The sequence below is a fragment of the Tauraco erythrolophus genome, chromosome 4 (assembly GCF_009769465.1).
Source record: "Tauraco erythrolophus isolate bTauEry1 chromosome 4, bTauEry1.pri, whole genome shotgun sequence".
Classification (NCBI taxonomy): Eukaryota; Metazoa; Chordata; class Aves; order Musophagiformes; family Musophagidae; genus Tauraco; species Tauraco erythrolophus.
The window spans coordinates 28,757,582-28,784,639 of NC_141468.1; the positions used below are offsets into that span (position 1 = coordinate 28,757,582).

Consider the following 27,058-nt stretch of genomic DNA (forward strand, 5'->3'; position numbering starts at 1 on the left):
TGAGCATGTTGCTGGCACTACCTACAAATTTTGATCCTAATAAATTTAACTCTTGTGGGGAAATATATGGAAGACCGCCCTTTTTTTTTCTTTTTTTTTTTTTTTTTTTTTTTTTTTTTTTTTTTTTTTTTTTAGTTATTTGCTTTAATGTTAAATGAATTCATTCAATAACCACTTGTCCCATAGGTGAATGAGGGATACTGGTAGTGTGCGTCACTCCCCAATCCTGTAAAAAGGCACCATACTGGATCACTGTCTGTCCCGATTTTCTCTGGTACTCCCATGGTTTTCTTCAGTGTGAGCAGTAGCAACAACAACGGCAGAAAACATATCAACAGTTACATGCACATATTTAGATCGATTAAATGATTGAATATAAGTAATATCAGTTTGCCATAATTCATTGGCACATAAACCTGTTAGATTTACTCCTGCTGGAGTATTTGAAGGCACAATATGTTGACGGTCAGGGCAGGCACCTGCAATCTGCTGAGCCTGATCTGCTGTCTGACCTGACAGAGAGCATCATCTACCACCAATTGACAAACTGTAGGACTATTCATCATTCCTTGAAGCAGTACAATCCAATGATATTGTTGCGTGGGTCGTTCATTGTTAAGCACTGGAACTGAAAAGGCAAATCTAGGACAATCGTTAGGGTGCAAATAAATAAAAAAGTAAAAAGGTGAAATAACCCAATCTTTTAAATCAATCACCATCAAATGCTAACATTCTGGAATCATAGTAGGATTTGGTACACCCGGTTGTAAAGCACCCATTGGTGAAATGATTGCATTAATAGCTCTTAAATCTTTTAACATAAATCTCCACTTTCCTGATTTCTTTGAGATAACAAATTTTGGAGTATTCTATGGGCTAGTGGAGAGAATTATATGTCCTAATTTGAGCTGTTCGTCGACTAATTTTTGAGCTCACTCCAGCCGCTCGCTTTTTAATGGCCACTGATCGACCCAGACCGGCTTGCCAGCTTGAGTCAGGGCTGGACATCAGTGATGTGTGTTAAAAATTTGGGGTTAGCCTCACATTCCAGCGATTCAACAAATCCCGACCTCATAATGTACGTGGGACATCAAAAACATATGGTTTCAAAATAGCTTGTTTGTTACCTGGGCCTACTACTAACAAGGTCTGTGCACTCTGCTGTGGGATCTGTGTTCCACCTACTCTGATCACAGCTGCCAGGGCTTGTATCAGAGGCCGAGAGGGTGGCCAGTCAGGATTTTTCACTATAGATACATCAGCCCCTGTGTAAACTAGGCCAGAAAAGCCTTCCCATTAATGATTACTGTTAAAGGAGGCTGTGCAGCTGTGACTGTCTGTGTCCAAAATTCTTTTGTGATAGCAGAGTGGCCTTTATTGTTGTTATACAGGCAGCTTTTATAGATTATTACTCTAGCCACGATGTGTCCACGCGCCCCTTACCCAGCTGTGATTGATTACAAACAACAGTGCACGCACCTATTTTAACTTTACTATTGGCTATGCCTAAAAAGGAGCTATTTTTTACTTGCTAAACTAAACATCATTTTCTCACACACTCTATATCAACTTCCCAAACTCCCATGTCAGCTTCTCACACTCCCTGCACCAGCTGTTCACACTCCCTTTTCTTTCTCACCCTCTTTATCGGTGTTTCCCAACTTCAGAAAAGAGCACAGGCTTAAATCATCAAGGTCAAACCCCAACTGTAACTGTGTGTATGATGCCACAATTCCCCTTTTTTGTTTTTCTATGACCATTACTTGATGAACCGTACTCTGTACCGTTCGCTGGGAGCGTGACAATAGGCAGGGGGTGATTATTACTATGCATAGAAGAACTACTAGCAATATAATGCCTGCTTTACTAAAGATTTTAACCATCCTGTCAATTAAGAGCATTGATAAAGCAGAAGCTGTAGCATTAGTTTGTTTTGCAAGCCAACAACCCAACTTATTCAGTATAGTTAACACCTGTGCCACTCCAACTCCTGGTGCAAATATTGAAGCTGCAATGATTTTAGCTGGTTCCCAAAATTCTGCTCTGGAATCGCACTAGCTATCATAAGCATGCGTGCTGCAGCTATTCTGGGTGTGTCTATGACTTAAGTTCATGGTGGTGTTAGGGAAATACATTCTTAAAGTCCCTATAGTACATGGATCTCCCCTTATATGCGAAGGAATACCCTGCTAAGCTCTATTATAGCCCTGCAGAAGCAGTTATTAGCATTTTGGTGGTTTGTTTTGTTTGTTTGTTTGGCCTCTTTTTTTTTTTTTTTTTTTTTTTTTTTTTTTTTTTTTTTTTTTATTATTATTATTTTTTTTCTGATCAGCTACAAATGGCAGTTCAGAGATAAACAGAAAATCCGGCTACTGCAGATGTGTTGGTATTCCAGTTAGCCATTGAAAATGCTAACACAGACTGCCAACAAGCTCTTGATCTTATCGGAAATCGGGCTAATAATAAAAAAAAAAAAAAAAAAAAAAAAAAAAAAAAAAAAAAGGGGCAGTCTTCCATATATTTCCCCACAAGAGTTAAATTTATTAGGATCAAAATTTGTAGGTAGTGCCAGCAACATGCTCAATACCTTATGACGACAAAAATACATATGGCTGATAAGAAGTGTATGCCAAAGTTCCTGCGAGCGTAAACCACGAGGATTAACACCATTCACTGGTGGCACGATCGTATTTTGACAGGTACTACACAATTGTACGATTGAGCGGGCTTGCTCTCTTGTTATACCAAATTGTCACCTAATAGCATCAGCATTCTGATGGTAGAAGTCATGCAAGATGTTTGCCTGCATGAGCGAGTTTGGTACCAGAGCTGCACTCGTGAGAGGCTCAGCTCGCCTGCTCCCTTCTGCTATAGGCCCTGGCAGCGTGGTGCGCGCTCGCAGATGTACAATGGAATATGCATGTTTACGGTTTTGCAACACTGATATTAGCTGTATGTATTTTTGTCGTCATAAGGTATTGAGCATGTTGCTGGCACTACCTACAAATTTTGATCCTAATAAATTTAACTCTTGTGGGGAAATATATGGAAGACCGCCCTTTTTTTTTTTTTTTTTTTTTTTTTTTTTTTTTTTTTTTTTTTTTTTTTTTTTTTTTTTTTTTTTTTTTTTGATCAGCTACAAATGGCAGTTCAGAGATAAACAGAAAATCCGGCTACTGCAGATGTGTTGGTATTCCAGTTAGCCATTGAAAATGCTAACACAGACTGCCAACAAGCTCTTGATCTTATCGGAAATCGGGCTAATAATAAAAAAAAAAAAAAAAAAAAAAAAAAAAAAAAAAAAAAAAAGGGGCAGTCTTCCATATATTTCCCCACAAGAGTTAAATTTATTAGGATAAAATTTGTAGGTTGTGCCAGCAACAACCACGTTACACAAACATGTGTTTTTTTTAATCTAAGTGACCATGGTGAGTCCATCCACAAACAATTGCAATGGCTTGGAGAGCATTCGGGGAGAATTGTGGTAGAGGATTGTATATTGATATGTAAACTGTCTTTATGTTTCTTATGATTTAGTATATTACGTGTGTGAAAGTTGCTTGTATATATGCTTTGTGTCTTTTCTCCGATCGGAAGGTGTATGGATTCCACCCGTAGCTACTGGAAGGAAAAGCATTAACTGGTACCGAATTAATGACAAAGAATTACAAACTAGACTTAGTTGTGAGCACGTGACTTTGAAAAAGGAAGCTAGGAGAAATATGTTACAACTTAAAAAGTCCGCTGTTGCCCAGCAGAGCACATACCTGGCGGCCTTGTTGCACGCACTGGCCACGCGTGCAGCAACGCCGTGTCAGTGCCTATTTCATAGACTCTGCTGAGGGTGTAAAAGGGATGGCTCAGAGCGGAGCGGAAAGAGGCTGCAGAGCACACTGTGTGGATAAACAGGGGACGCCCTGAAGGTGCCGTGCCTGCCTCTCTTCTCTGCGATGACCCTGCTGAGTGACACCCTCCTGCTCAGCGGAATCTTGGATATAGCGGAAATAGTAAAGCCCTCAGAAAGGGAAGTAGTATGCTAGAAACTGCTTTTGCAAGGCTGTACCAAAACAACATGCTAGTAACTGGGGTGACAGTCTCATGCACAGGGTCTTCTTCGTGCAAGAAAAGAAAGGGGGATTTGTCGGAGTGCAGATCCTTGAAGAGACTGCACGAAGAAAACCCTGTGTGAATAAGGACTGGAGCTCTAAAGTTAGGCCTCAGGGGCAGAATGCCCTTGAAGTTAAGGATAAGAAAACTATGCAGTATGATAAGGGAGTAGTGTTTGCTTAGAGCAGAGCTTCGCTAGGCGGGTACCTGTTTGAAATAAGCTGTTAAATATGACAAGCATATGTATCATCCAATAATGGTGTAGAAAAGGTGTGGTCTCAGGATTATTGGCAAATACTGTCTATATAAGCAATAAGAACTGCGCAATAAACGAGACTTCCTGCAGCTAACTCATATTGAGTCGTCTCAGTACTTCTCCAAATCCCTTCTCCGCAGAACCTGAAGTGATTAAATGTTCTCAGGAATTCTGTCCCTGTTGTTCTGTGGAACTTCACTAACAGATAAAGATTTGTTGCAGCAGCTCTGTGGAGAGCACTAGATGCGCATACTGCATGTGGGTACTGTTCCTGTGCTCTGTGTGTCATGTATCTTTTCTATTTTGAAAGCGTGAGACTGAAAGAAAGAAAGTGAAGAAGCTGGTAGAGTTGAAACGCCCAGTTGAACTGCGTCTGGACCAAGAAATGAAAAGAAATATTGAACTGCAGAAAGACTGTAAGAGGTATGGCTTTTTAGTATGGTGAAGAGATATCCCTGAGTAAAAGTCAAGCTTTATTGAATTTTAACACAAAAATAGCTGTATGTAACTCTGTGTGCCCCATGTTAATTCTTGCAAGGTGCTTCTGTACATCTGCCTGTAGTTTTCTGTAGTTGCTAAAAGAACTGCAAATGCTGGTTGCCCCAAGGTTTTCCTGGGAGGGAAGGAAATCCAGAGAGGTTGTGGAGTCTCCTTCTCTGGAGGTGTTCAAAACCTGCCTGGACGCGTTCTTGTGTGATCTGATCTAGGTGGTCCTGCTCCAGCAGGGGGATTGGACTAGATGATCCTTTGAGGTCCCTTCCAATCCCTAGCATTCTGTGATTCTGTGAAGTCTCTTATTCCTCTTGTCAGGTGAAATTTGGACCCTCTGAGTGACTTGTTGCACAGGAATGCTGTTTTTTTCTCAGTAATTCCTGATGTGTCAAGCACGCTAAAGACAAAGCAAGCCATGTCTGTGCTCTTTACGTGAGAGCATGTCAAACAGGCCAGTTGTTCATTTGCTCTTTTTCTTGACTAATTTGCTGTGCAGGTTGAAGAGGCTTCTGAGCAGAGCTATGAAGAAATTAAGGGTGTATGAGGAGAGAGAGAGAGAGTCCCACCTTAATTTGCAGGGAGAAATGAAGAACAGGTATTCTGAAATGGTCAATGAAGTTGGTAGATTAAGAATAAAGGTGAGCACTGGTTTGTTTGGGGGGTTTTAGTGGTGGTGTTTTTTCTTTCGAAACCTGTGTTTTTCTTTCCCTACGAGACCAACCTTTTCATGTTGTTGGTCTTTTTTCTTGGCTAATTTTGGAATCAATTGACTTTTCTTGCTGCTCCTTCTACTGATACTGTAGTAGATGACTATAACTAATATTGATGTTTTTATCCTTATGGGTAAAGATGAAAACGTTATGTGCAAAGCCGTGACTGCAAGGACATATCAAGGGCAAGCTGTCCTGTAGAGGAAGGACAAGCCAAGAGTCACAGCAAGGCTGCAGGGTCTGTGATCTCATGGGCCAGGGAACAGTCCCACGGGCCCTCACCAAGAAGAGCAGTACAGGTCCGGTGACAGTAAACGGGGTCAGCCAAGAGTGCAGATTGCCAGGCCAGTCCACTGGAACGGGCAGGCCTGCAGTGCTACCAGGACGTCATGTCCAGGGCTGAGAGTCAGGGCTGAGGGCAGTGAGGCCCCACAGAGGCCTGCCCGCAGCTTTGAGGCGTGCCAGCATCTTCTAGATCTGACAGATGAATTCCTTCTCTGGAAGAGAGGGAAGTAACACCACCATAGCTCGAACTACTGTATGAAGTTGGCTTTGCCCAAGATCACCCCCTGAGCCATGTCTTAGGCATGAGTTGAGCAGGAGGCAGTTCAGGTTTTGCTTTTCTGAACGGTCTCATTGCTTCCCGGGGCACGATGTGGTGAGGCAATGCACAAAAAAGGCTGTAACCTTGCTCATTGGTAGCTGTCACAGCCCACCTTTCCCATGTCATGGGGACCCAGAAGTCGAGTTCCCAGAAGTGCTTTTGAGGTTTCTCTGGTTGTTCAGTAGCACGTAAGCTTTTATCTACTTCTCTGCTTATTGCTCAGATTTGTTGCTACAGCAGCCATGTTTCAGCACTATGTTTGTGTTTAGAAGGTATTGTAGAACGAGTGAACTGCCTTTGTAGTGACTCATTTTCAGTCCACAAGTTGGCAGGGTTTTGTGTTTCTGTTGGAAATCCTGTTTTGAGTGATGGGAAGGGATTACATTTAGGCAGTTTAAAATAAGTCTAAAGTTTCTACTTTCTGTTAGAGACTTTCAAGTGTTTACTTTGCTGGTTTCCTCCACTTCTTTTTATTAAAAGACAGGGCATCATGTTCTGTGTTCAATAGGTGTAGAAAAGGTATGTTTCTGGAGAGAGGAAGAGGAGGACTGAGCTGTAGTTGACCATCGGGACCTATTGAAAGTCTGAGATTTCCTGCAAATTTTTGAAAATAAACTGCAGCCTTGACCTAGAAAGAATACGTCTTGTTCCACCGCTGCTGTAAAAGCTGCATTCTGAACCACTATTTACAAATCTTTCAGTGTAATGGGAAAAAAGAATATCTACTGCTTCTCCTGTCGGTTCTGTAATGAAGCTTTGACTGTGTTGACAGCATGTAAAAGTTCCCCTAAAGCAAGATACGTCGTCTTTCTGATGAAACCAGAAGGTGGCTAGGTGTGGGTGTGTTTGATTTCCCTTGAGCATATGAGCATCTCAGAAAAATAGCCCTAGTGCTTTTCAGCCCAGCCCTATGGGTGAAGTGCTGCTAGTTTGATACTTCTTGGTACCTACTGCAGAAGAAATGAGAAGGAATCTCTCAGGTCCCCATCCTGTCAGAAATAATGTGAAAGCTGCTCTTGTTTTAAGAGAGGAGCCTGATTTCACTTTGGTTTTAATACTGAGTCATCAGATGATGAACACAGTCTCAAAGGCAAACTCCTTTACAGATTTATGGATTTTTCACAGAATTGACTAATTTTAGATCCCTCTGAGGTTTTTTTTTTTCTGCTATTCTTGTTGTTGTCTACAGGTTGGTGAACTATCCCAGCAGCTGGAGATAGAGTCTAAAAAATGCATGCAGCTAGAAGCACAAAATCAGGATTTGCAAGAAGAGTTGTCCACTGTGCGTGGGAACTATGAAAAACTGGAGAAGAGCAAATGTCAGCTGAAAGAAGAGGTGGCCAACCTCAAACATCGTTTGGAGACTAACATGGTGGATCACAGCCAAATAGAGCAATATAAGAGAGAGATGGAGGAACGAACCGGACAGGAAATAAGACAAAAACTACAAGAAGTCAATCTGTTTTTGCAGGCAAGTGAATTTCTCACTTGTGTCTCTAGTCTCTATTATATACTTTTGTTGTGGTTGTTGTTTTTTGAGATTTTGTTTTTAGTGCCTGATTCTGTGCGTTAGTACTGTACTTCTGTCTTTCCTGAAGGGCAATGGGAGAAGGCAACATGGTTGGGCCAGAGAGCTTTTATGTGTTTGTAAAGTGGCTGCAGGTCTCTGAAGCAAAAGCTTGCCCAAGATAGTTTTCCGTTTCTTGAGGAGTATTGCTGTCCACTGGTTGTGTTCTTGCTGTTCATACTGGAGTGGGTGTTGCAACTTACAGTTGTCATGGCCACACATACAGGTTCTATGTTGTCATTTTACAGGGGAAAGTGCTCAGAAGGAAGTCACCAAAGTTGCGGGGGAGGAGGGGTAGAAGTGAGGGATCTTCATAATTTCTTTGAGGAATCCTTTTCTATATGCCTTGTCCTACAGAGATTGTGTTCTTTCATTAGTAGCTTTGATGAATAGCAGTGGTAAGAGGGGGTTTCTTTCTGAATGAAAAACATTATTTAACATGGTAGTTCCAGGGTTCTGCCTTGATTGCTGATGGTAGGGAGGAGGCACAGTTGCCTCACCCAGAAGGCTGGGCTCTTGAAATTGGGTATAGGCAATTGACTGGCAGGGAAGAGTTCTCTTTTTCTTTGGTTTAAAGTCTGTTATCTGCTTCAGTCGCAGGCAGCCTCCCAAGATAGACTAGAACAAATCAGAGCCAGTCATCATGCTTCACTGAGAAACCAGCTAAAACACAGAATTAGAGACCTCGAATGTGAATTGGACAGAATAAAAAATACTCAACAAGACAGTATTTTTCAAAAAGAATCCACGCAGGCAGAAGTAGAAAGGTACAAAGAGCTGTATCTGGAGGAAGTAAAAATTAGAAAATGCCTAGCAAATAAACTGGAAAGGTAAGTCCATGCTTTTTTGGAGTGGTAATAAGATACTACTTTTTCCTCATGCATTTTCCCCCTAAAATCCCTCTTCTGCATCTGGTCAGCATTATATATGTAAACACAAGATGGCATATTTGTGAGGAAAGTTCACAAAGGCTTAAGACCCTTCCTCTTTATAGAGCTGTCTTCAGTTCTCTTTTGTATTGCAGCAGTAACACCACTGATCATGGCATTAATAGTGTATTTTTTGCCTTGATATTGTGTCTTAACAGGTAGCCTTTTTCACCAATGTCTAATAATCTCCTCTTGTGTATGGCAGCAGAGATAAATTTGGTGTCCTCTACTGCTTGAATAAGGCTAGGCCCTTCAGAGAACAGAATTTGATTCTGTGAAGCAAACAAAAATAAATCTTTTTTGGCTTCCATTTTAGCAGCATGTCTGAGGTTTGAGCTTTCCTTGGGAAAGGGAGGGTAGCCCTGAGTTCTTACACAGGTGAGGTACCTTTCAGAAGAAGCTATGTACATGCATTCGCAGATTGCTTTGAAGTCCTAAGCGTTGGTAACTCTTGCTACTTCTTGCAGGTAAAGTGACTTAGAAACAGATTCTCCAAAAAACCTCAGATCAGATGATGGTCTTGTTTTGGATGCTCTTAATCCCTTCCACTTTCAGAAGTCAAATAATAGTCAAAAACCTGGAGGGTGACTTTATGAAGTGTTACTACAAAAGATAATTGCTTGTATGCTTCTGAATGTTTCAGAGCTAATGAGAAACTAGCAGAAGCCAATGCTAAGCTCCTTCAGGAACGCCATAGAAGCAAATCTTTAATCGCAAGCAGCATTGTCAGTGGAGGTCTGACTGCAAGTCCAGTTCTGTATTCAACTGAACTGGGACATCTTGGCAACGGTTTGGCACTGAACAGAAGTCTAAGTCTAGGGGGAAGCTTCCTAAGTCCAACTGGGAACGCGTTATCATCAAGAAACAGGGTTGAAGCCTATGTGGCTAAGGTAAGTATTTTGAAATACTGCTCTAAGCTACTGCTAAAGAGTATTCATAATGCAAGGTTATGCTTTTTAGCTTAAAGTTAGCATCCATTTATAGCTCCAAACTATATGATCTCATATGCCAAAACAACTACTAATCATCAAAACAGTACACAACTATATGTGGTAGTGGTGAAGACTTTTGGTCATCAGGGTTGTACAAATTTGCAAGTGTGTTTGAAGACCAAAAAGTACTGACATCTAAGTAATGAACTGTGTAACTACATTCTTTTACAAGAGAAACTGTGATAAGGAATACTGTGGCATAGGAAGTTCCCAGCTAAGCTCTTCATTAAATTTTAACATATGGTATGTATGACCTGTTTAAAATGGCTAACTTTATGATGAGCGCAAAATCCCATCAGACATCTTTTTGAGACACCTTTTCCTCTTCACTGATTTTCATTCTGGTAGTTTCTCCATTGGAATTTTAGTACATTAATCCCAACAAAGGGATGTTTCAAAAATAGAGTGATATGAACAGGATCACATAACTTCTCACTTTATACTTCAGCGTGGAACATATACTATCCATAGGAGGCATTTGGTTTTGCAGTTCCTGCTACGTGTTGTTACATGAAAAGATAAAGTTAACTACTCCTCAGGAATTCTCACAACTTTCTAATTTTGCAGCAATACCTCTGCAATACCTCTGGTCAAAGTATGCCCTGTGATTAGCAGTCAATACGACAGCACGTCCCTCACAGACTGGTGAGAACGTTACATCATGAGATTTGGAAACCAGATGTCAATGATCCGTAGTCAGTTTCCCCCCTAGCATAGGACTGAGGCATGGACAAGCTTCTCTATTCAGTCAGCGTTCTATCCCTTGCATATCCTGTTGTTGAATGAACGTGAGAAGTATTCATTCACTTCTAAGTCCCTCTCTATTCACTGGTCCCACCCGCATTGGAAAGAACCCATTTAAACAGTGTATCTACATACTGCACCTGTTTGGTTTTTTAGTTAAAAAAAAAGCAAACACTAAACAAAAACAACGAAAAAAAACAAAACCAAAAAACATCCCAAAAACACACACACACACACACAAAACCCACAAACATAGAGAAAGCAGTGTCAGCTAGAACTTTTTTGTATCACTATGAATGTGTTTTACCAGACGCACAGTCTGTGGTGTCATTTCTGCGGGAGTCCTGTGCCATTCAGTAAAGAAATTGGACCACAAGGAAAGAATTCAGAGATTACCGTTTCAGTCTATTTTGAAGTACTTTGCCAGTTGTGCTGCTTACTACTCTGCCTGTTCACCAGAGTATTTAAAGACAGAAGAGTTTCTCTGACTCTAAGCCTTTTCTTCACTGTTTGCTTCGATTATGCCTCTTTTTTTTTTTTTCCCCCCCAGTAACCTGGTTCCCTTCTACAGAATTTGTCTTGCCTTTAAATTCAAGTTGAGCAGTGCCACCTTGGCTGGAGATTACAAGTGCTCCTACCACTAAAGCCCATAATGACAGGGAGTTAAGGAGCTTAAATTGCAGTGTGCCTCAGGTAGTCGTCTTTCGCTTCTTTTTTTAGTCAAAGCTGTCTGTGCAGGTTTGGTGTTTCTCCAAGTTGCTTCCCCAAGGTGAGAAAGCCTATTCGAAGTAGAGGATATGCTATTTGTAAGAGGAGGATGTTTATGTAAATTTGGTTTGCGCAAAAGCTTTTAAATAGCTTTAGGGGCAAGGAGGTGAAAATACTTCACGCTGCTTTTACTCAAAATGCTAGTATTCATTCTTTAAGTCCATGCAACTACTGGAAAAAACATTGGTAAATGATGCTGATTGCAGACAAGAGGAAGAAGTGCTCCTCTGGCAGTTGCTTCTTTTAGATGTAACTAAGAAATGTGGAGTTTAAAGGCTTGAAAGATTTCACAGTTTTTGTAAACCACTAGCAAATGTCAGTGATGATGCATATAGCCTTACATTTTGAAGAAGGTCATGTCAAGCTCAGCAAAACCCAAGCATTTTATTATTTAAAAAAACATAGAATTTTGTTCCCTTATGGTATAGCCCCTTTTCCCCTTATCAAATATATATGCTACAGAAATTAATAACCTTGAAATGGAAGTGTAAAAGTATCTTGAAAAATACAAAACATTCATATGGACGTTAACCAGTAAAATGCCAATCACATGCAAATGTCTTTGGGATTTTTTGGTTGTTTTTATTTTTGTTAGAGCTCCAGTAATGAGGAATAAATTACAAGTACTTGAAAAATACTGTGCATGTAATTACAAACAGTGACTGTAGCAACTAACAGTTCATTGCGTTCTGGAAGGAGGTTGGCTGAAATTTGTTTCATAGTAGGACGTGTGTCATAAGGACATGCATGTGTATTGCCTGTCCTTTACAGGAGTAAAGAGATCTTTGATGGGTTCTTTTTATCTTTTTGTGATGTGATCTACTGACTCCCAGACTGCTCAGGAATTGGCATGTCACCATCCAGAACTAAATTAAATCAAGCAGATGAAACACAAATAGTGAGGTACTGCTAGTGTTCTGGGTACCATAATTTGAGAACTGCTGCCTTAGTCCATAGACTAAGGCAAGGAATGTCTGCTGCAAGGAATTTTTGGGACTGGAGTCCTGTTGTTAGGTTTAACAAGCGTCAAGCTTAAATCCTAACAGCTGTGGAAAGGTTGGTGAAAATGAACATGACTGTTCTTCCCGACATAGAAGATAATAGTGAACTCTGCTAGCTGCAACCGGCGTGAATTTGTGAAACCAGTTTTCCTACATAACGTGAGAAAGGAATGTCTGCTTCCTACTCTATCGCTCAATTTCTGTTCCTTTTCCGATTTCATGTTCCATCTGCACTCTTGTATTGTAGCAGTCTTTGTATTGTCAGCTTTTTTACTTGCTTCATTTACCTGTGGGCCATGTTCTTATTTCTCACTGAAGACCTTTGAACTTAAGGCCCTTTTCCTTTCTTCTTCAGCTCCTTAATCAAAAGATCTGTTCTCTCTCTTCTCTGCAGCCAGATACATAACAAGGTTTGTAGTCAGTATGGTTTAATGTTGGGTGGTGTGTCGTACTGGAAATGTTTTGTCTATTTATGCTGTTAGGTTTTGATTAAAACTTACTGATGCAGTCACAGTATTAGGGGGTCCCTTCTCCCCAGGATTTTACTGCAGCTTGTACCTACTTGAAAACAATTAGAGGTTTGCAGGTTTGAGGAGTCCTTTTCCATTGTTTTTTCAGCTCCAAGCTCCCCTCTTCAAGCTGTGAAGGCACAGACTATTCCAACGAAGTACCACTGAGTGGTTCTTCCCCTCGAGGACCTGGTGAATTTGGTCACAGCTATCCCTGTAGTCCTGGAGAGAGTGCCCTTCCCTCCACTTTTCTGGTTATAGTCCTACTTCTTTGGCTCTTGGAGTTACTGCCTATTACTGCTCCTCTTGTGAGAGTTTCCAGACTGCTTCCCTTACTGAGCCTTTTGCTCTCTATGGTCTGCTGAGTACACTGTATAGTGTTTCATTTCTTCTCTTTGTTGGTATGTTGCTAGGTGAGCCTGCTTATTTCCTGAAATAAATACTTACTCCCTCAGGGATTTGGTAGTAAAATCAAAGAATCACAGAATAGGTGAGGGTGGAAGGGGCTTCTGAAGATCATCTAGTTCAAACCCACCCCTGCCCAAAGCAAGATCAGCCATAGCGGTTGCTCAGGGTTATATCCAGCCAGGTTTTTGTATATCTTCAAGGATGGACACTCCACAACCTTTTCTGGTCAACTTGTTCCTGTGTTTGACCATGCTTACAATTTAAAAAAAAAAAAAATATATTCTTTATGTTCAAATTACATTTCCTCTATTTTGATTTCTGCCTATTCCTCTTTTCTTTTACTTGACACCACGAGAAGACTTTGGCTCCATCTTCTTTGCTCCTCCTCCCCCTAGGGATTTATACACATAGATAAGGACCTGCTGAGCTTTCTTCACTCCAGTAAAGAAATAGTCACAACTTTCTCAGCCTCTCCACATAGCTCACATGGTCCAAGCCCTTCGGCATTTTTGTCAGTGTCATAGGCCTGGAAGCTGTATGGTATCTGTTTCAAAAATGGCTTTTATGTGTCACAGACTTGATGGAAAAAATGTAGGAGTCACAAGTATTGTCAAATGTAAACCACAGCCTATAGCACCTGGACTATGACTCTTCAAAAGATCTGGTTTCTTTTTATGAAGATTTTGAAGTCAGAATCATAAGTGAGAACAACTTAATTGGTAGCAGTAACCACCACCTAGGGGAGAAGGGGGTCAGTGCTCCTTTCTAGTGATTCAGGGTGATTTCAGTTACATAATAAAACCCACAGCACTTGCTGTGTAGAAGCTGTAGCTGTTGCTGTCTTTTCTTAGTACAAAGTTCGCCAGAAAAAAATGTGTGGTTTTATATTTTTATATATATGTGTGTGTCATGGTACTTGCAATAACAATAAAGAAAAATCTTGGCATGATTTGTAGGAGCTCTTTCAATTTTCCATCTTAAGGTAGAAAACAGAAAAATATTGGTGCATGTTTTTTTCCATACAGTGGAATATGTCAATCCTGCAGCAGCTCCTGTTGCATCTCTTCTCTTATGAAGCTGCAGAAGCCAGCCTCAGCTGAATTTGTCCCTATGGATGGCATTTGTGCATATCTCAGCATTTAGCTGACGTTCTGCTCATGTATTTGATGACAGGCTTTAGCCATACCTTCACTCTAATAACTCCACTGTGCTTTCTCCCTGTGTGTTTTTTAAATGCCCAGTCATAATTCGGCTGGTGAGTTACGGGTTGTTTTGTGCTACAGTTAATGTTGCCCAGCAACGAGAATGCTACAGCCTGACTGACCAGGAGTTTCTCTTCATTATATATCAAACCCCAAACCAAGATGTCTCTATTTGGGATGATATTTGTATCAACATATGTGTGGGTTTTAAGAATGTTTTAGAAGTTTAATACTACAAAAATGTAACTGGTAAAACATTAACTGTATATTTTCTGTATAATTTCTAGGTACGACAGGAACTGGATGAAAAAATCACTAAAGAACTTGAACAAGGTAATGGGTCGTTGTTAGGAGTGTTTTTGAGGAAAAAGATGACTGTTCCTAACTCGTGAAAATAGTGTCTTGAAAGCTGTCAAGTTCCTTTGCTAAGCACATTTTTTTTTTTTCTGCTAGCTTTACAGTTCAGACTTGTGTGTGAAAACTTCCTGCTTACCAAAATATAGTGTACAATGTTATGCCAAAAAAAAAAAGCGACCAAGAAAACTGATTTCCCCCAGATACACTTGGCTTACGCTGAAGTCATCTTTGACTAGAGTTAATCCTCAAGCACAAACATCAAAGAAGCCCTGAGATATGATTTTTATAGACTTGAACTATCACTTCTCCTTCCACATACATCAATTGCATTCAGCACCAAACCATACCATACACATTCTCCACTGCTAGTTCTCAGTTTTTGCTGTCTGTTATTGCTTCTATTTGTAGCTTATATGTTGCAGTCATTTTTGAATAAGCAGAAAGAATACCATCAGTGACAAAAGATACCCTTTCTCTAGGAAAAGATCATTCAGTAGTCTATAGGCCAACATAAGACGAGTTGACTGCTTGTAGTACATAGCATAAAACGTGCTCTGTAATAGGCCAGGTGTCCAAAGAGGAATTTCACCTGTTTCATGGTAACTGTTCCTCCAGAGTCACCACTTTGCAGTGATTGGTGCTATTTCAAAGTGGGTGGCCCCTGAGAGCATTTCCTTCTGTTCCTGTGTGCTTTTAGTCATACAGAGTGTTCAGCTGTAGCTTTATAGTTCTTTCCATGTGTCTGAATGGACACAAAGCCGTTGCATCTGCTAGGAGTCATAGAGTATGTTTAGTTTGGGGACCTTGTCTGAAAAAGGTGGCTGGAGAAAGATGGCGAAGGTGGGCTTGCTTTCATAGAGTGTGTGTTTTCATGGAGAAAAGAGAGTTTTGCCAGACACCCCTTAGAGAAGGTGCCAGGCTGGGAGACTTGTCGTGGCCTGACTGCAGTGCAAAGGTGTTTGCATTTTCACAGGCAGATTTTTTTAAAAGCTTGTCACGGCAAATGCAGAAGCTGTTTTTCAGGAGTAATGTTCTAATAAATCACTAGTTTGAACGTTTTAAGGAAAACAGACACTTGAGGTTGGAGAGGTCCGCAGGGGAATAAATTTAGCACTGGTGTAAGCAGGAGTCATTTGTGGATTTTCTGAAGATGTTCAGTGTGTAGCCTCTGGAATTTCTTTCATTAGCTTTAGAAATACTGTTGACTGTGTGGTGGGTTGACCCTGGCTGGATGCCTGGTGCCCTCTAAAGCTGCTCTATCACTCACCTCTTCAGCTGGACAGGGCAGGTAACGAAAGGCTTGTGGGTCGAGATAAGGACAGGGAGAGATGATTCACTAATTATTGCAAAACAGACTTGACTTGAGGAAATTAGTTTAAATTATTACCAGTCAAATCAGAGTAAGGTAATGAGAAATACAGATCTTAAACCACCTTCTTCCACCCCTCCCTTCTTCCCAGGCTTTGCTCCTGATTTTCTCTGCCTCCTCCCCCACAGTGGTGCAGGAGGACGGGGAACAGGATTTGTGGTTGGTTCATCACATGCTGTTTCTGCTGCTCCTTCCTCCTCAGGGGGAGGGCTCCTTACACTTTTCCCCTGCTCCAGTGTAGAGTCCCTCCCACAGGAGACAGTTCTCCATGAATTTCTCCAACATGAGTCCTTCCCACAGGCTACAGTTCTTCACTAACTGCCTCATCATGTGTCCTTTCCACAAGGTGCAGTCCTTCAGGAACAGATTGCTCCAGCATGGGCTCCTCTCTCTCCATGGGTCCACAGGTCCTGCCAGGAGCTCACTCCAGTGTGGGCTTCCCACAGAGTCACAGCCTCCTTCGGGCACATGGACACATCCATCTGCTCTGGCATGGAGTCCTCCATGGGCTGCAGGCAGATCCCTGCTCCGGTGCCTGGAGCACCTCCTCCCCTTCCTTCTTCACTGACCTTGGTGCCTGCAGAGTGGTTTCTTTCACATTCTCACTCCTCTCTCTGGCTGCAGTTGCTATTGCACAGCAACTTTTTCTCCTTCTTATGTTATCCCAGAGGTGCTACCACCATTGCTGATGGGCTCAGCCTTGGCCAGCAGTGGATCCATCTTGGAGCTGGCTGGCATTGGCTCTGTCAGACATAGGGGAAGCTTCTAGCAGCTTCTCACGGAAGTCACCTCTGTGGCCCCTCCACTACCAAAACATTGCCACACAAACCCAACACAGATTGATAAGCAAATGTGGAAAAAATATATTTCTTCCTTTGTGCCTAACCCTTTCATTGTTACGTTCTCTTGAAAGTTTTTAAATCCCTTTCTGGACTGTAGTCTCTCCAGTTACCCGTAATGTTTTTACAGTGACTTATTTGGCCTTGTCTATTGTAAAAGTAACATCGGGAATCTTGTCTCTTTTCTCCCTAGCCACTGCTGAACTTGAAACTGGATCTGCTGGAGTGTCTCCCATGGTATCTACAGATGGATCTTCAAAAAATTTCCATGTTGACCAGGATCCCCTTTGCAGGGCAATACAGGAGTACCGTGATGTTTTAACCAAAAACTATCTAATTTGAACAAAATGCTAGAGAGAGGCTCTGGAAATAATTTTGTTTGCATAGTGCATCCATGGCCTCATCCCATGGTTCAGGTGTGAAAACATGTTTATTGCAGTCTGAATATAAATTCTATTAAATGGATGTCAAGCACATTGCACTTACCTGTTGGTTTATTGATGCATAGTTGGTTTATTTTGCGTTCACAATAAGAAGCATATCTATTTTTTGTGACTGGCAGATTGACGAATCTTGATTGTTGAGCTTGGCAGAACTGTCAAAATGTTTCTGATTAAGGTAGATGCATTATTTTGCTCTACTCGTGTTCTGTGTTTTAACAAAAGCATTCCCTTTGTCCTCTTTAATACTTTCACTCTGTGTTTTTAATGTTTCCAGTGTTATTTTAATGCGTAGGACGTTGTTTGATGTGCTTTGAGCCTGATGCTTCAGTCCTGATGCAGTGAATGTTTCTGCTGATGAAGTGGAAGTTTTACCAGTGTTCAAGCTGGACAACAGAGCACTTTACATTGCTGTCACTTTATGCGCCTTAGGTTTAAAATTACTGCGAGTGTGTAGTAGTGCCAAGAAAGTTGTTTTGTGGTCTTTCTGGTATGTTCGTTTTGTATCACAGAACCACAGAATGGGTGAGGTTGGAAGGGACCTCTGGAGGTTATCTGGTCTAGCCCTCCTGCTCAAGCAGGACCACCTAGAGCTGGTTGCCCAGGATCATGTTGGCTTTTGAGTATCTCCAAGAATGGAGACTCCACAGCCCGCAGGGGCAACCTGTGCCAGTACTCGGTCACCCTGACAGTAAAGAAGTGTTTCCTGATACTTGGACAGAACCTTCTGTGTTTCAGTTTGTGCCCGTTGCCTTTCATGGTATTCGTGTTGATTTTTGTATTAAAAATTGCTGCAGCTTTAGACATCCACAGTTCCTATATCAACTGAGGAATGATTCTTCCCCTCTACTCTGCCCTCGTGAGACCTCACCTGGAGTACTGCGTCCAGTTCTGGAGCCCCCAACATAAGAAAGACATGGACCAGTTGGAGAGGGTCCAGAGGAGGGCCACGAAGATGATAAGAGGGCTGGAGCACCTTTCCTATGAGGACAGGCTGAAAGAGTTGGGGCTGTTCAGCCTGGAGAAGAGGAGGCTCCAGGGTGACCTTATAGCGGTCTTCCAGTACCTCAAGGGGGCCTACAAGAAAGATGGGGAGAGGCTGTTCAGGAGGGCCTGTTGTGATAGGACAAGGGGTAATGGTTTTAAAATAGAGGGAGGTAGATTCAGATTGGATATTAGGAAAAAATTTTTTACCATGAGAGTTGTAGAACACTGGAACAGGTTGCCCAGAGAGGTGGTGGATGCTCCATCCCTGGAGACGTTCAAGGCCAGGTTGGACAAGGCCCTGAGCAACCTGATCTAGTTGGAGATATCCCTGTTCCTTGCAGGGGGGTTGGACTAGATGACCTTTGAAGGTCCCTTCCAGCCCTAACCATTCTATGATTCTATCAACAGCTGTGATGCACCTAAAACACTTTGTGTGGGGAGGCAAAAGGAATGTTAATGTGTCAACCTTCAGTCTCCTCAGTGTGTGACAGGATAGCAAATCTTTTTGTTGCTGCTAGCAGCTGGATGATACAGTGGCCATAGCCCAGGTGTTGGCCAGTGTTGTGGGACATTTCTGTCAATAAAAGAAGCAGTTTTACTTATTTTGGGGAGTTACCTGTTGTTACTGAAGATCTCCAGTTGTCCTTTCCTATCTGCAAAAGTCACTAGAGATGAGAAGATTATAGAACAAAGTCCCAATTCTGGAAAAGTAAGAATGGCTGCACTGAGACGAATTGAGGCTGGAAAAATGTGAGGGGTTTACCCACTAATTCAAGGACTTGATTAACAGGAAGTGAAGAAAGCAGTGAATGCTGCTGTGACTCTGTTCCTTTTTATATGAATACAATTTTGTGAAGCTAATACACTGTATTTAATTCCAGATGTTCTGTTCTAACTTTATATTTAATAAACTTTGTTATCTAGTACATGCCTCTGTTTTATTGTTCCCCTTCTTGACTTTGCTTTCCACCCCTTTCCCTGCCCATGTAACTCTCCAGAGCTCTCCTTTGCTCACATAAGCTCTGTTCACAGCTGCATCTTCAGCTTGTCCTGGAGGCCAGAAAAGGGCCAGCACTCACCTGTGTCCTTTTCCTCCAGGGAGTCTTGAAGCACAATTGTGTTAAGATTGTGGACTAGAGTTGAAGTATTGCTGATAATCAGTTCCCAGTTCTATTTGCCTAGAAAAGCCAATGATAAATGCTGCTGTACTGCTGGCTCTCAGTGAGAAGTGAAGGGTATTGGCTGCTGGACAAGCCAACCTGAAAGCCAGAGTTAACACCTAGCATGACGTGTTACTCGTAACTCTTACCGTGAGGGGTGGTGGGTAAAGGAAAGTCTAGTCAATCCGTTTAACTTCAAAGCCGATGTATTTGTTTTCTTGTTGACGAGTGAAACACCTTTTCTCAAAAGTGGGTACCTGGGTCTTGCTCCTTGTTGGGAACAGCCACAGCTACCCTGAAAGCAGTGCTGCTGCGGTGTTACATGACAAGACATGAGGTCACTATTCTGAAACAGTCATATCCTGTTCTATAAAACAGGGAATCAATCTTCTGTGTAGGTGTCTGTCTTTCATAATTTCTGTCTAGGCATCTGGACCACTTAGCTAGTGTCTCGGTGCTTGATCACGTACTACTGGCACATAGTGGGTGCATGTTGAGTGTTTTGTTTTTTCATTTTCTTTGTACAGCGCAAGCAATGCAGGCAAATTGCATGTGAGCAAGGCAATTTCAGCTTGTTCCTGCACTCCCATTGTTCTTTGCACCTCAGAACAAGGGGGCTTTGGCTCCGTGTCACACAAAGAATGCCTTTCTTAAGCAAGGCTGAAACCTATGAGACTTTCAACAAGCAAATGCAGCACATGGAGAGATGTTTCCCACTATCAAACTATATCTCTTCAACTATGCATATTCAGGGAGGTCTTTCTCTAACATAAGCTTCAGTTTTTTTCTATATCCATCACATCTTCAGCTCCAGAGCATAGTGTCAGGCAGTCCTCTTCCAGATGAGGTACAGCTTCATCTTCCATACTTTGGGAAGTAACACCCAGCTATCTGTTCATGGTATGCCAGTCTACCTGTGCATTGGCAGTGTCTTTTCCTTTCAGCATTTGCCTTTCAGTGCAACGTGCAGTCACCAGTCACTTCTCTCCAACCCTTTTGGCTCCAGCCATTGTCTGCTTTTCAGTGTATTATATAATTTTATTCATACTATAGTTCCTGTGCTCCCATCCTTCCACATTAAGCATTTTCTTCCACACACCTGATGTCTTACATGGTATTAGTAAGAAGAAAGAGCTTAACGGTCTTGATTCAGTCCTGAAAGGTCAGATTAGATTGTTGGAAAAATTGGAGCCTAAGGCCATTCCGGATACACAGGGCAGACAACCTTTCCTTTCTGAGTCTGCCATTACCAGAGAAAGCCTCGATGTGGACAGTTATGACTCACATATGGGAATTGCAGCATGAGCTTTCATAACAGGAGTGAATCCTGGTTCTGTCGTTCATACCACTCCAGCTGCTCTGCAGTATCACAGCTGCAAAAAAGGCAAAGACCACATGAGAAGTGCATTCTGAAAAGCCTTGAATGCACCAATACGTGTCTATGAAGGGCACCAAAGGCTACACAATGATATTAAAACTAGGGATCTTGTTTCAGTAGCAGATAATATGGTTTAATTTTTTATAGCAAGCTATTTTTCATGCTACGTTCCTCAGTTTATACAGGGAAAGAATGACATTTGTGTGCCTAGCTACTAAAAAGAAAAACTGACTCTGTCCCAGACGAAATCAGGACAGTCTTGCAGCGAGCCAGCCACTGGTATGGGCTCAACAGCTTTGGTGTCTTCAGATTTGCCATGGGAGAAATCAATGAAGTGGATGCTTGAAAACAGAGTGGAGAGGTGTGATTTTAATGGGCATGCTGAACTGCTCGCCAGTGGTGATACACTATCAGCAGGAAGCCAAAGGTAGGGTGTCCGTTGAAAATCTAGCCACACATAGGGTTCTTTGGGGTACCTTCTTGCAGAAGGCTGGCTGTCCCTCCATGAAAGGGTCTGTGCTGATTCTGTTTTGCACACGCAGCTGAAATGGAGGTCTGCATATATTATGCTCCTTGGTGCAGATGCCAGTTCCCTTGAGCGGGCAGTTGTGCACCCAGAGCCAATCTTGTGAAGCAAAAGAAACTCTTGACGAGGCCACAGCTTTAGCTCCCGAGGCTTGGACGATGTTGTACATGACAGTGGCTGCCTGGACTGGGACCGCCTACGTCTGGCCTGGAAGTACCTCCCAAACACTGAGCAGCAGCTGCAGCCATGAGCAGTGATGGAGCTGTGGGAGCAGGGGCATTACCAGCCCAGTGTCACAACTCTGGAGCAAGCCAAGCAGGCTGGACCCAAAGATTGCGGCCAGATCCAACCAGGAGTGCAGATTACCAGGCAAGTTCCTGGTAACAAGGCAAGTGCGAAGTCTGTCCCCAGGTCAAGGTCAGCATCAGGATCAGACCTTGTGAGAGCAACCAGGGTTGGACACAGCCCCAGGATGGCTGGGATGGGCCAGGCTGAGACATCAGCCCTCAGTGCTCATGAGGCGCAGGCTTGATACAACGCTGAACCAATAGTGAGTCAATCACTTTTCTCAGCGGCGCCAATTTGTCCAGTCACCCAAGGTTCCTGTTAGAAAAATCATTTCTGATTGCCTTGAACTCTTGATTTAGGTATGCTGTCCTACAAGAGAACCAAGCACTTGTGCAGCCCCCTTAGGGGCTCTTGTTCTTTAATCTGGAAGATCATTTACTTGTTTATAGTTCATCTTATATCAGTATTTACTGTAAGCAAGCTGTCAAATGCAGTAGCCTGATAGGGATGGGATGGTACAGATATAGAATGATAGAATCATAGAATGGTTAGGGTTGGAAGGGACCTCAAAGATCATCTAGTTCCAACCCCCCTGCCATGGGCCGGGAAACCCTCCACTACACCAGGTTGCCCAAAGCCTCATCCAACCTGGCCTTGAACACTTCCAGGGATGGGGCATCCACAACTTCTCTGGGCAACCTGTTCCAGTGCCTCACTACCCTCTGAGTGAAAAATTTCTTCCTTATAGCTAATCTAAATCTGCCCTCTTTCAGTTTAAAGCCATTGCCCCTTGTCCCATCACTACATGCCCTTGTAAAAAGTCCCTCTCCAGCTTTCCTGTAGGCCCCCTTCAGGTACTGGAAGGCTGCAATAAGATCACTCCAGAGCTTTCTCTTCCCCAGGCTGAACAGCCCCAACTCTCTCAGCCTGTCCTCATAGCAGAGGTGTTCCAGTCCTTGGATCATCTTCGTGACCCTCCTCTGGACCAGCTCCAGCATCTCCATGTCCTTCTTGTGTCGTGTTATATGTATAGCTAAAGATACACATATGCATATAGATATGTCTGTATACATAGCTATCTAGTTATGGGTACATACAATGTGGATCCCTCCAGCAGCCAAACGCAGACACTCAGTCTGCCCCGTAGCTGAGCTATTCACTCATCTTGATGGTTTCACACCTGGGCCATGGGGCTGAGGGTCTCCTGGGACAGCCCTGGGAGTGGCCTGGATAGCAAGTCCCTTCCTCAGAGTCCCTAATTTGAGTCCCCACCTGTCCTTGGGCCTCTCTACTTCCCTGGGCTGGTGCAGATGGACCTTTGATGGGATGATGGCTCCTGCAATGGGCATGGGTGTAGCTGGAGCAGGGTATTATTCCAGTGCCCCTCTCCTCCACTAGTGCCACCACCACTGTGGTCTTTCTGCATCATTTGTGAGGCCGAGCAGAGAAGCTTTCATCACATAACTCAACACTTAACTCCTCAGTGCCTTAATACCTTCCAGGCTGCACAGGGGTCAGGTTTCACACTGCAGTGTCATTGTACCCATCATTTACCCTTAAAACCCTCAGTAACAAGCAAGAAGCCCTTTGGCTGGTGTTAATTTACACTCTTTGTGGCTGTTCAAATCTTTCCTCATACATTAGGAACAGCCTAATGTTGCTGTTTGCTCACTCATTTCTTTTAACTTCTGAAACAGATCAACAATGAGGAATGTTTAAAGAAACAGCAGTGTGAAAGACTTCTTGATCTGCTTATAACATCTTTGCATGCCTTTTCCTAGTACAGCTAGTTTGAGAAGGCTATGCAAATCATCATTGCAAGAGACCTCTTCTAAACGAGAGCCAGAAGCATGCCAGCATGATCCGCAGGTGCTGGGAGGTGTCAGCCCCGGGACGAGGGGTTGACAACCAGTTATCCAGCCTTTACTGCATCATTGGTTTAACTTATGCCTCCTCTCACCCTTTGGTTACATATTGCCAGTAGCGGACGGTGTTCATCCTCTGCACCTGCAAATCGAGCCGATAACTTTGTTTCTTGACGCTGTCAACCTTGGATATGCAAATTGCTTTTCATTGACAGCAGCACCTTTCCCTAAGCTTAAGCACTACTTCAGCTGAGATACTGCAATAGCTGACCATTCTACTACCTATTAACTATGATGAATTATTAATTATTACTATTAATTGAATCACTGCTATAGGCACAAGGACAGTGGCTGCTACGCAGCCAAGCAGCACAGTCCATGTTTTATTCCAGATAATGTGGACCACGTACTAATCAGGCCCTAAGCGCACAGCTGTGTATCGCAAATGACAAGACCAATTTTCACTTTCTATCTTCTCTTGCCATTTCTGTTTTAACTGCAGAAGCAGAGTACAAATTCTGCTTCCTCCTCACAGGCCCATCCCCAGATGTCTATAGCAGTGCCTCTATGTAGAATGGAGCTCTAGGCATCTTTGTAGACCAAAAAAAAAAAAAAAGTCTCCTTCACATTTATAAACACTCATGGCATCTACATGGACACTACTGCCAGTCACCTTCTTGCCGATGAACTGCTGAATTGCCGTAGCCTTGGAGAAAAGTCACTTTTAATCTCCAGTTTTGTTATCAAAATCCTCTACATACCACTACCTTCCCTGTTGCATGAATGGACAGTTATTACCCAACTCAAATGCTTCTCTTTAATGGCTTTGGCTTTTCTTGAAACAGGATCATGCTTACGTATTCCTAGAGTATCAAGCAAAAAATAACCCAATGCAAAGCTAACAGTCCTTTCTTTCACAGCAGCTAGGTAGTCACAGCAGAAATTATTTACCATAAAATCCTGAATCACATAGGCCCATTGCAGCTTCCTTTTCCACACAATTCTTCAGACCAACCTAATCATCAATATGTCTTTGTATTTACTGTTAATAAACTCAAATTGTTTTATCCTGTCCTCTAATTTTCAAGAGTTGCAGGGCCGTATCCTGGAAATGCACTGGTATTTTAGAGAAGCTGGGCTTTAAAACCTGGTTTGCTTCTTGGCATCCACAATAGAGCTGAGCCTTCTTCCATCAAGAAAAGGACATACTTCGTTTTTTTTCTTAGCCATCATCTGTTTTGGGGCAGGAAGAAGTTACCCTGAACATAGGCTGAATTTAATCTCCTCCCTGTAAATGACTGGCCATATTACTTTTCAACTTTATTCTGGAAACAAAATCCTACACTTACATTTTGTCATCAGGTACATGACGTGCCCAAGTCACTGTGAGAAAAATCACCTTTAATTTTGGACATGGAAGATACAATGTGCAGATGTTCTGGGCATGCAGACAGGAGCAAAGAGACAAAAATATGTACCAGAAGTGCAGGGAAAAATGATGAATCACTGGCTTTTGCCACTTACCTACACTTCCTTACATCCAGATTATCTTCACCGATTAAGGATTTCTTGGTGCTGTAGTAGAACCTTTGTCATCTTCGAAATTTCTCACTTCATTAAGTTACTAAGGCTCAGGTGGCCAATGGCAGAGTGCGTGGAAACTTCAGTGCTTTCATAAAAAATGCTCAGCTGCTAAAAGGTCCCAGATGATGATGTGCCAGCCAGGGAGGACTGAGGCTTTCGATATGGCTCTGGGTACATCTGTGTGTTGAAGCATGGCATTAGCAGTAGGGTAGCCTGGCAACTTCTTTTCAGCTAAGGGCATGTTGTGGTGAAACCAGGACAGGGCAATTCTGCTAGCATTTACATTTTGCTGTTGAAACTGAGAAAAAGCTGTCCTGGTTTTAGCTGGGACAGTTAGCTCTTCTTTTTATCAGCTAGAAGAGCTCCGTGTTTTGGTTTTACTCAGAGGCTCGCTCTGAGAAGAATGTTGATAGCAAGCTGATGTTCGTGGTTGGACGTGAGACTCCAAGGACTTTTCAGTGTGCCGGAGTGCAGAAGCACAGCGAGATAAGGGGGGAGCATAGCCGGGACAAGGGGGACACGATTCCTTTTGTGATTTGTGGTGGAACTTAAGATTGAGGGCCAAACTGGCCAATTAGTATTCCATATCATGCAGCGTCATGCCCAGTATAAAGGTGAGGGTCAGCCAGACAGAAGGGCTTTTGCGCTTTGGCTCTTTCGCTGCTTTTGCTCTTTTGCGCTTGCTGCGCTTTTGCTCTATTGCTTTTTTTTTTTTTTCCCTCTCTCTCCCAGTACTCCCACTCTCGGAGTACTCTCTCTCTCTCTGCCCCTCTCTATTTCGGGGCCTCGCGTTTGTCCGGGATTTGCAGTTTCGGGACGAGACGGGCTTCGCATATGAGAGGGTGGTGAGCATCTACCCCGTGTATTAAATCATCTGTATTAAATTGTTCTTATTCTCAACCCACGGATTTCCCGTTTATCCTTTAATTCTCTCCCTCATCCCTGGGGCTGGGGGAGGGTGAGTCAATGACTGGGGGGGGGAGCGGTTTGGTTGCTGGAGCGGCCTAATCCACAACAAAGCACAATTAGAATCAAATCCAGAACTACTGAGATACACAGTATGGTTGTAGAGCATCATACATGTCTTATCCACAAAAAAAATGCTATGACTCCCAGATTGATGTTTGTCTTTCTTACTGCTTTCTGGCTGGACATTCTGAAAAATGGTGGAATCAGAAGTTAGAGCATAAAACTCAAAGTTACTTGATGGGTGTTCTAAACTATGCAAGATGTTAAATTAGTCTCTTGATAAAACAGGAAGCTGTCCCCTTCACCCACATAACAATCACAACTTAAATTTTAACAATAGCTAACTCTACCAAGTATTTGAATTCTGTTCCATTTCTCGTCAGAGACTGCGTCCACTTGGATCCTGACAATTTGAACTGAACGTGAGCTGATGACTTCAGGGAAGCAGTCTTGAAAAGCAGAAGCGCAATTCCAGAGAGCAATCCTACCCAGTTACAATTACACAAAAGAATTTTGAGCCTGCCTTTTCAAAGACCTTGAGCACTTGCACTTCCTAGATTTAAGCTGCGGTTATGCCTGACTCTCGTATCCAGGACAAGATAGGACAAGCAGTAGAACATGGAAAAAGGCAAGAAGGCTGTTTCCGCTCAGTGCTGATGAGCACACACTTTCACACGTTTTGCAGTTGCAGTGGAATCATGGAAATCATTCTGCACGCTCCTGCTGCTAATGATCTCATTGTTCGGAGCAAGGCGGGCCCCAGCCCGATGGACTGTTTACACCTTAATGTGCCCTGGTTTTGAAATCTCTTTCCAAACTGACTGAGGTTCTATTGTGCGATATTTCCTCCGCAGCATCACACGTTTTCAATCAGCACCAGCTCCTTCGCCATAATCACTTCCTGCTTTGGCTTCTGTTCAGCACTGCAGCTCGCTGCAAAACAGAACTCCTGCGAATCCAGTCTGCATAGATGAAATGGTATGGATGCACTGGTACTTAGGTGGCAG

General features: G+C 42.7%; 1 protein-coding gene across 1 annotated transcript in view; it reads left to right on the plus strand.

The window, feature by feature from the left end:
* Nucleotides 1–18,111, plus strand: part of LOC104375174 (uncharacterized) — a 68,503-nt gene extending 50,392 nt beyond the window's left edge. Inside the window, 7 exon segments of the mRNA XM_086610509.1 lie at nucleotides 4,674–4,786; nucleotides 5,352–5,493; nucleotides 7,359–7,640; nucleotides 8,331–8,566; nucleotides 9,309–9,555; nucleotides 14,577–14,622; nucleotides 17,048–18,111. Coding sequence (XP_086466635.1) covers nucleotides 4,674–4,786; nucleotides 5,352–5,493; nucleotides 7,359–7,640; nucleotides 8,331–8,566; nucleotides 9,309–9,555; nucleotides 14,577–14,622; nucleotides 17,048–17,196 — 1,215 coding nt within the window. The 3' untranslated portion in view covers nucleotides 17,197–18,111.
* The last annotated feature ends 8,947 nt before the right edge of the window (nucleotides 18,112–27,058 follow it).